An 8,862-nucleotide genomic window follows, 5' to 3' on the forward strand; every position below is an offset into this window, starting at 1 on the left:
ATCATGGCTGAATACCCAAGAGGGCAGAGCAGGTGGCATTAATCTGCTACTCATTTTACAGATGAGGAAACTGAGGCTCAGAGATCCTACCCAACTCAAGGTGTCACCCAGCTGACAAATACTAGAGTTGGAACTTAATTCAGAGCTTGTATTCTCTGAAAGAAGTCCATGCTGCCTCCCCTGGTCAAGAAAACACTTGTTTGGATTTCTACTAGAGTAGTTAGTCCTGTGCCTGGATCTCTCCATAAATCTGGTATTACTTTCATCAAGGGAAATGACTTTCCTGCCAAACAAGGTAAATTTTAAAAGAATCCCACAATGTAGAGAGTGGAGCAGTGAGGGTCACTAACAGGTCTTACTGTTTGTCTATGGAAGGGAAGGAAACTGGCTTTACTGTGTGCCTACTTGGTTCCAGTTCTTTTGTGTATCATCATTCATCTAGCGAGCATTTATCAGCAGATACTGAGTTCAGTGCTGTGCTAGGTGGTGGCCATATAAACAATAGTAAAATACCACCTCTGCCCTCAGTTCTTACATTTCCATAAAGGAAGACAATCACATCAACAAGTAATTGCAAGTCTTGTAGGAACTTTGTATGTATGGAGTTTGGCATAAGCCCACTGAAGGAATGGTCAGTTTGATTTTGGCCAGGGTAGGGTCGTGGGTATATGAGATAAAACCCAGCACTGGGGCTTCCATTCCTAGTTAATGGGATTTCCTTTTCCTTTGTTGGAGCTTTGAACTTGGGAAAGATAGGGAATGAGTAGACTACAGTTACCTAAAACTTTCCAGTAGTTACAAAGTTTGTACTGTTTTCTTTCTTTCTTGTAGAACTAAACCAAGAACTATTCAGTATGGGTGGTAGGGGTGGGAAGTGGGCACCCGTCATCTGGCACCATTTGCTCTGCTGGGAAGGAAAGCACGGAGCCTAAGGTGAAGGTCCTTCTCATCCCAGCAGGTGCCTCCCTAGTCATCTCCTTTGGCCAAGATGGAGACATGTCCCTGGGAAGCCAGAGGGCACTGCAGCCTGATGTGTGTCACCGTGTGGTTCCAGATTTCTGGATTCCAGCTATAGAAAACTTTCAGCACTGTTACATCCATCTAAGAGACATAAAAAGAGGATCCATTTAAGAGACATAGGGATAAGGATGAAGGGGGTTATGCCACATATGATTTTTGAGAATTTGCTTGACCGAGCTAAAACTGGGGGCTTCTAAAGTGGGTCTTGTAATTGAGAAATGTTTTACTTTCACTTTCAGAGCATCATAGGTAGGAAAGTAGCTGTATAAACCCTCTTGTAACTACAGCATTCAAAGATTGATGGTGCTGCAAGTCAGAGAAAGACACATAAACCTTGCCTGGCTATATTAAATATCTAAGGACTGACAATGCCAAGAGAGAGAAGACCAAAGCTCTATAAACCCTACTTTATTACTCCATCCGCAGATGAACTGCACTGAGGGAATATAAACCCTGTTATATTACAGTGTCCAGGAACTACCACTCCTGAGAGATGGGGTAAATGATCTCTAATTTTGATTTGAGATTATAAATGTCCATAGACCAGCAATCTAGAAAAGACTGTGATCTTGGTTGGATTTTAGCTTCCAGAAGCAAACCTCCTGAGACAGTGAACATGAGTCTTAGGTTACATTCTTGAGGGAGAGAGGGATTTGGGGGGAGCTCCCTGGTGATTTTTTTTAAAGGGTAAATGATAAAGATTTCTCCAGTTGGCCTGCACCTTACAGTAATTACCAACTTCAGGACAGTGTTGGTAATTACTATAGTTGTCAAGAGTGGTTTGTGTTTCCCTCTTTTTGGAGGTTAGTAGGGTTGGAATCTATTAGGATAGCAACTTTGTATACAATTTATGTCAATGTGCATTCTCAAATTAAGCCTTCCTGTGAACCCTTTTTCAGAGTTTAGGTGTTCATTGATCTTTCATGTACTTTGTGATTCCAGCCAGAGAGATGACAAGGGGGAAATTCCTCAACATTCTAGAGAAGCCCAAGAAGTAGCAGCTGCTTGTGGACAGGATGTCCTGGGGCCCAGAACCGTGCTTCCTTCCCAGTGCAGCTCTGAAGATGCACACCTCACTGCTTCCTGACCAGAAGCCAGAGGATGCACTCCAGAATTCACCCTCTCCCCTGCTTCTGGCACTCTGCACCTCTGAGGACGTTCGGCAGCAAGAGAAGAATCTGCTCTACCCAAGGATCGGTGCAGTGATTCCATCAGCTTCCAGACTTTGACCGTCTCAACCTCGGATGCTGGTGACACCAGAGAGCATATCGTTCTTAAAGGTCAAAGTCCTGCTTTCTCGTTTCCAGAAGTGATTCAGGAGCTCCAGGATCTTACAGTTGATTTGATTCAGTGATGGCAAAGTCAGTTGAGACATGTTGATTGGATGAGTTCCTTTGAATTGTACTTCATCTCTTAGGAAGTATTTATGATGTTAGGAGACCAGAGGCCAATTAGATTCTGGACCAGTTAGATTCAGGTCAGGGTACAGTTTGACCTGCAAACCCACCAATGTATACTAGGTTCCAGGAATCCCCAGCTAGAGAAAAGCTTTTGAAATTCTACACCTCTCATGATAGTCGCATCCCCCAATGCCTTCTGTTCCCTACCTCCAAGGGCCCCCCATGTGTCTGACTCCAGAGAGCGGGATCCCTGTGTACCAAGTCCCTCATGGGATTAGCTTGTACAGTGAAAGGTGCATGCAGGGTTGCATTGGGTTCTAGATATCAAGACTAGCTTAAAGATGATGGAAAGGACTTTTGAGTTCTGCTTAATCTGTTACAGATTCAAGTGAGAAAGTAGGTATGGCCTGAAAGATAGGAGAAGGGGATTGAGTGCAGGAGTTCCCATTTGATTAAAAACTAGAAATTGTAATTGACCTTAAGGGAATGTGCTATGGAATGGTGGCAATATTTTGCTTGCCCCGCTATCCCATCTCATAGCACAGATTAGATAGTTCACTCATATAACAGAAATACACACACACACACACACAGAAGAGAAAGAATTTCTTGACTCTACAATTCTTATGGAGCTCTTTGTCCATTATCTATGTTACGACCTGAAAATCTAGCCCATGTTTAAAATTGATTATAAGTATTCTCCTTATTTTGTCTTGTAAGTTAGCCCCCAGCTTCTGTTATTTTGAGAAGTTCATGGGGTTTCCTAAACTTTATGAAAAGAAGATCCATGTGGCAGTAGTGTGTTAGTGTTTAGACACTAGGGATGTTGTGGTCAAGGTCTTGATGCTGAGTGTCTGGCTAGGGTACAGCACTGCTCAGTTTAATAGCTGGTCTTTTAGCCATTTTCTGACACTTCAGCCTTGTTTCCCGTGCTAGAAGTAAGGCTGGGTTTTTCTTTCATTTGCTTCCTTTGACCATCCATGCAATTTTACTTATTGATCAGGGTGGGTGGAATTTAACACAAGACATTAAAAGAGAGTATGAGAAGGCAAACATTCTGTTTGGATGCGATATATAAGGTTAGGCTAGAGAGGTTTTGATTTTAAGTAAAGCTTATCATTGACATTCCTTTATCTTAAATACGGTTAAAGAATGTAAAAGATGGGGAGAGAGAAGGAAGGAGGGCTGTGCAAAAAAATAATGCCGCAATGTCAGATTCTAACTTTGCTCTGTTTTTTGAGAATTGATGGTGTCAGGCACTTCTAAGTGCTTGGGGATATTGAGAAATAGATGGAGAACTTTGGGATACCTCCCTCAAACCAACTCCAGTCTGCAACCTGGTTTTGGGGTCTGCTTTGGCCTCTTCCTTTTACTGTCATCTTATCCACCAGCACTTAATATACGTAGATGTTTTAGAATTGCAATATTTATTGGTTTTGTATTTGCTGTCCTTAGAAATGTTATTGATGTATTTTTATATTGATAATATAAATTTATGTACAATGTGTGCATGTATGTATTTTAGGATGTTAGAGGATTGTACTTTGTGTATGGTGGTTTCTGTGTCGTCATAATAAATATTTACGTTTTATTAGGAGAGTGAGTTTTTCCTCGAAAGGTCAACTTGCATGTTTAAAGCACAGACCTCATCAGAAAGCACAGCTATAACAGCAGATGACCCACTGTCTTCCCTTTAATATCACGCTGGGCGATGTGGGGCTTTATGATCATCTACCACATGGTCTCCAGCTACCAGCCACCCAATTCATTGTTTCATACCTCCCCTCGTCTGCTAATAAAGTCTAGACCTGTCCTCCTGGCATTTAAAACTCTCTACATGTAACCCTAAATAACCCTCCAGTTTGGTTTCCTTTCTCTCCAATATATGAAGTCTCTATCCCAGTTAATCTGAACAGTTCCCAGTTCCTCACTTACGTGCCTTTGTGGATGCCATTGAGTTCCTAGAAGCCTTGGATCCTTTTCCTGCCCATCGGCCTGTTCTTCCTGTAAAACCCCATGATCCAACTGGGCATAATCCTTCCCCCTGCGTTCTCGCAGCATTTATGTATACCATCCTTATGACTCTTATTACTACAGCCTACCTTATATTTCAGTGATCTGAGTACATATCTTAGAGCCCCACTAATTTACCTGCTCCCCGAGATTGTGGCTGTCTCCCACACATCTCAGTTCTGCAGTGGCTTCTCTGAACTGGAGGTTCATGACCTGTTGGTTTGCATGCTTCCAGTTAAACATGACATATCAAAAGCAAATATTTCTCTGCCACCTGCTATAAACCCTTATTGTACATTCCAACTCTGTTCAAAACCAGAAGCACCGATTTAACCAGTACTACCGCTGTCACTCATGGATGGTTTACTGCTCCAGACCAGAGCATGCCCTTTTAGAGAAAACATTCCCTTTTAAGGAAAGCAAATTGCTTAGCGTCATTGGTTAATCACTGATTCCCAATAATACATCTGGGTGGACAGTCAATTTCTCTGATCTAGAAAAGCAGGACTGGGGCTTCCCTGGTGGCTCAGTGGTAAAGAATCCGCCTGCCAATGCAGGAGACATGGGTGGGATCCCTGGTCTGTGAAGGTACCATATGCATTGGAGCAGCTAACACCATGCACTGCAGCTGTTGAACCTGGGCTCTAGAGCCTGAGAGCCTCAACCACTGAAGCCGCTGCGATGAGAAGCCCTCGAACCGCCACTCAGAAGTAGCCCCTACTTGCCTCAACTAGAGAAAAGCCCACGCAGCAGTGGAGACCTAGCACAACTAAAAATAAATACAGGAAATTATTTAAAAAAAAAAGAAAAGCACGGCTGATTGACTGACTGAAAAGGTACAGTGTGACAAATATGTTGCTTTAAATCTTCAGAGACTATTTTTCTCATAAATGATTATTTGCCTACAGATTTGTTTTCCCTTTCCTTTCACTGTTCCAGACACCATCCATGCCTCGTATCTGTTGGCTGTGAGCAGAAGCATAGCGTTGGTGCCTGGAGACACATTTTCAAATTCTTACTCTACTCTTTTCTCACCATGAGTCTCATTGCTGCTTGCTCTCTTCAGTCTCTGAGGTTTTAGGTCTCAGCTGATTTGCTTGACTTTCTTTCCTTTGTTGGAGCAGTAGAAGTTCAAGGATATCAACTGCATTGATATCAAAATGTTGTGATTAATTTTTCTGTATCTTTTTGTTACCTATTTTCATTGTGTGTGTGTGTGTGTGTGTGTGTGTTTTAATGGACAGCTGCTAATTGCTCCTTGTTTTTGGCCCTCTGCCTTCTGAGCAGTGCAAATAGAGCTGGTGAAAGTCTTTCCGTTGCCCCTGGGGCTTCTGCAGGGTGTTTGAACTTCCATTGAGGCTTTATGATAAAGCCAAGAAATTGCATTTCCAGAGGGATGCTCCAGTCTCTTCTGTTTCCAGCAGGATTCAGGCATTACGGGAAGGTAATGTGGAACAGGAAGGGAGGACACGGGCAGTGGGCCAAGGCGGATGGTCCCAGGGGGTCAGGTGACAGGGTTTCTTACCAGCTCTCAACTCCTGCACAAACTCCATCTCCAAGCATTTGGTTATGTTCTACAGTGTCTGGTTTTTTCCTTCTCTGAGAGCTACCGGACTACCTGGCCTTGCATGGGCTTCATTTCATAAGAGGACCTTGTACCCTCCACCCCCAAAGAGTGGGCAATCAGCAGTCTCTCCTGGTGCGTGAAGCTCTGACTGGCCAGTAACTGACTTTTCCTATCTATTTAGGCTTCGGGGCACTTTAAGGATATGAACCTGACTCTGAAAGGCCACCAGCTTTCCCACCCTTTGCCCAAAACTTTCTTCCTGAGCAGGGCTGGTTGGGGGCTTCAGGTGGCACCAGGTGCACGGGGGAGGCTCCTGAGCGTTGGCAGAGCCTGTTAATTAGCACATGAACACCCCAATGCTCCATTAGCCAGGCCAGGCATTCGGAACCTTCCCCTCCTGTGGCCCCTTCCTCCTAATGAGAGCTGGAAGAAGGGCCCTCACAAAACACTGCCTCAGAATAATATTCCGCTTTGTCCCCACCAGTAACCAGGGCTGACAGGATCACTCTGTCCATTTCTCTTCTAATTAGCACAATTCCAGCATAGCCTGAGCCAGCAAATGGAGAAAAGCGATCAAAAGCGATCGGACAACCGTACCGAATCACAAACACAAAGAGGGCCATTCCCCATAATTAGGTGAGACAATTCCTCAGTCTTTTCTCGGCTGGAGTTTGCCGCTAAGACTCTTGCTGTTTGGGTCCCAGCAACACAAGTTACATGTCTCCCTGGGACACTAATAAGCCCCAAATTGTCTTCCGCTTCACACAACTCTAGCCAGAAGACAGATGCGAGGGGAGGGGGCACAGGGAGGGGATAGGGGCTCGAAACGAGCAGCTGCCAGTCTCCCCAGCTCCAAGAAGCAGACACTGGGGCTTCACAGAGGCAGTTGGTTTGAGAGAACCACCCCTGGGTCCTGCCTGGTCCCTGAACTGGGGTCTCAAGCACTGAGAACTCCTGACCCTCAGGTGATGCCCATTCTGCCCTGTTTATTCCCCACCTTCTGCTTTTGGTCCTCATTTGGGCTTCTCATCCCTTCTCATTGGTGGCCTCATGGGCACCTATAACTATGGCACCGTTGCCAGAACACTGAAGCCTTATGCAACTTAGTCACCATCTCAAGGACAGCAAACCCTCAGAGTGCATGTGGATTCCACTCTCAGCTCATGACCTGGAAGGGGCCTTCCCTTCCAGCAGCCATCTCCTGTTTCCCCACTCCCGCCCGCTATCCCCATTATCTCTGGTGGAAGATCCCTGGGTTTTAAAACAGAAAAGTGGCCCATCGGCTGCCAGGGCAGGAAGCCACGACTGGCTATACTCCATGTGGCTCAGAGGTTGGCCATTTAATAAACAGAAACAGTTCCCCCAGGATTGCAGCCCATTACAGGGATTACTGGGGGGTGATACAGCCATGAACTTGGTCAGGGACAAAGGAATGTGGGGCAGAATGGCAGTTGGAATCTCAATTAAACTCAAGCTCTGAGCTGAGTTGGACTCACACACGTTTTCATCTTTATCCTGCCCTCTGCTTTCTGTTTTGATCTATATTTCATGCTTCTGAAAGTGACCTCCAAAACCAGAAAACATTCAATTATCTAGAATCCAAGGAGCCAGAAAACTCAAAGAATCAAAGTTGCTTTGTTGTTTTTCCCCATTGTCGCTATCCCAGACATAGAGAGGTAATGAGATGATTTGACTATTTAACTTTTGAGAGAAGTCAAAGGATTGATCCAGATTTGTTCAGTCTCCTATAGTTTCTTTGGCTATAAACAGAACTGAGAACAACATCTGGCACATAATAGATACTTAATAATCTGTTGAAGGAATGATCTGCTATGATGCTCAGTGTTCATAGCCTTGTTGCTGGTCTAAAGTACAGTAAGAGCTTGGATTTGAGAGAGGAAGGATGAGCTTGTCAAGTCACTTCTCTCTGAGCCTCAGTGTCCTCGGGACCGCTTCCATTTTAAAGAAGCAGGCTAGCGTCATGGATAAGGGCAAGACCTGGATGTCAGGACGCCTGGGTCCAAGTCTTATTTCTGCTATCTGCTGGCTATGTCACTTTGGGTAAATTGCTTAAGCTGTCTGTGTCTCCATTTACTCATTTATGTAATGGGTCCAATGCACCTAACTCCTCGGGTTATTGTGGAGACTAAATTAGTACTTGTGAGTGTTTAGAACAGCGCATGGCACATCTTACCCATGTTTAATTTTTTATTATACCTAATTTTTTATTAGATGTTAGAAATTGATCATCCTGGGACTTCCCTGGTGGTCCACTGGCTAAGATTCCTTGCTCCCAATGCAGGGGGCCCTGGGTTCAATCCTGTGTTGGGGAACTAGATCCCACATGCCACCACCAAGAGTTCACATCCCACAACTAAGCAACTAAGATCTGGCACAACCAAATAAATACTTAAAAAAAAAAAAAAGTGATCGTTCTTGCGGGGAAAATATGATTACTTTTGATTACCTTGAATAGCCAGTTAAGCTGCTTCTCAACTCTTTGGGAGAATAGATGGTTCACCAAATACCCCTCCTGCTCCCATCCCTCAGCTCTCTGAATCAGCCTGCGCCAGCATGTTCCTCAGGAAATACCACTGTTGGCCGCACAGACAGTGGCCCCTGAGGACCAGATGTTGCCGATAAGCAAGGGAGGGGAGGGTATTCTTTGTGGCCCTGGCAGATTTCCGAGCTGATGCTGAGCTTGGCACAAGCCCTGAGTCCCATGTCTCACTAGGCTTGGAGGTCCGAACGTAGGCTAAGCAGCCGTGGGATTCTAGTCACTGCACAGGAATGCTCCTCCCCATTCTGCTCTGTCCTTGTCACCTCTGCCCCCATCCTACTGCCCTTTCTCCAGAGGCTCCC

At 44.9% G+C, this 8,862-nt stretch overlaps 1 protein-coding gene across 3 annotated transcripts in view; it reads left to right on the forward strand.

Moving 5' to 3' along the window:
* LIN52 (lin-52 DREAM MuvB core complex component) overlaps positions 1 to 4,011 on the forward strand; it is a 114,860-nt gene extending 110,849 nt beyond the window's left edge. For all 3 annotated transcript variants that reach the window (XM_055538648.1, XM_055538647.1, XM_055538645.1), the window contains one exon: positions 1,963 to 4,011. In XM_055538648.1, the coding sequence (XP_055394623.1) occupies positions 1,963 to 1,974 (12 nt within the window). In that variant the 3' untranslated portion in view covers positions 1,975 to 4,011. The remainder of the gene's footprint in view (positions 1 to 1,962) is intronic.
* The last annotated feature ends 4,851 nt before the right edge of the window (positions 4,012 to 8,862 follow it).

The sequence above is a fragment of the Bubalus kerabau genome, chromosome 10 (genome assembly GCF_029407905.1).
Source record: "Bubalus kerabau isolate K-KA32 ecotype Philippines breed swamp buffalo chromosome 10, PCC_UOA_SB_1v2, whole genome shotgun sequence".
Classification (NCBI taxonomy): domain Eukaryota; kingdom Metazoa; phylum Chordata; class Mammalia; order Artiodactyla; family Bovidae; genus Bubalus; species Bubalus kerabau.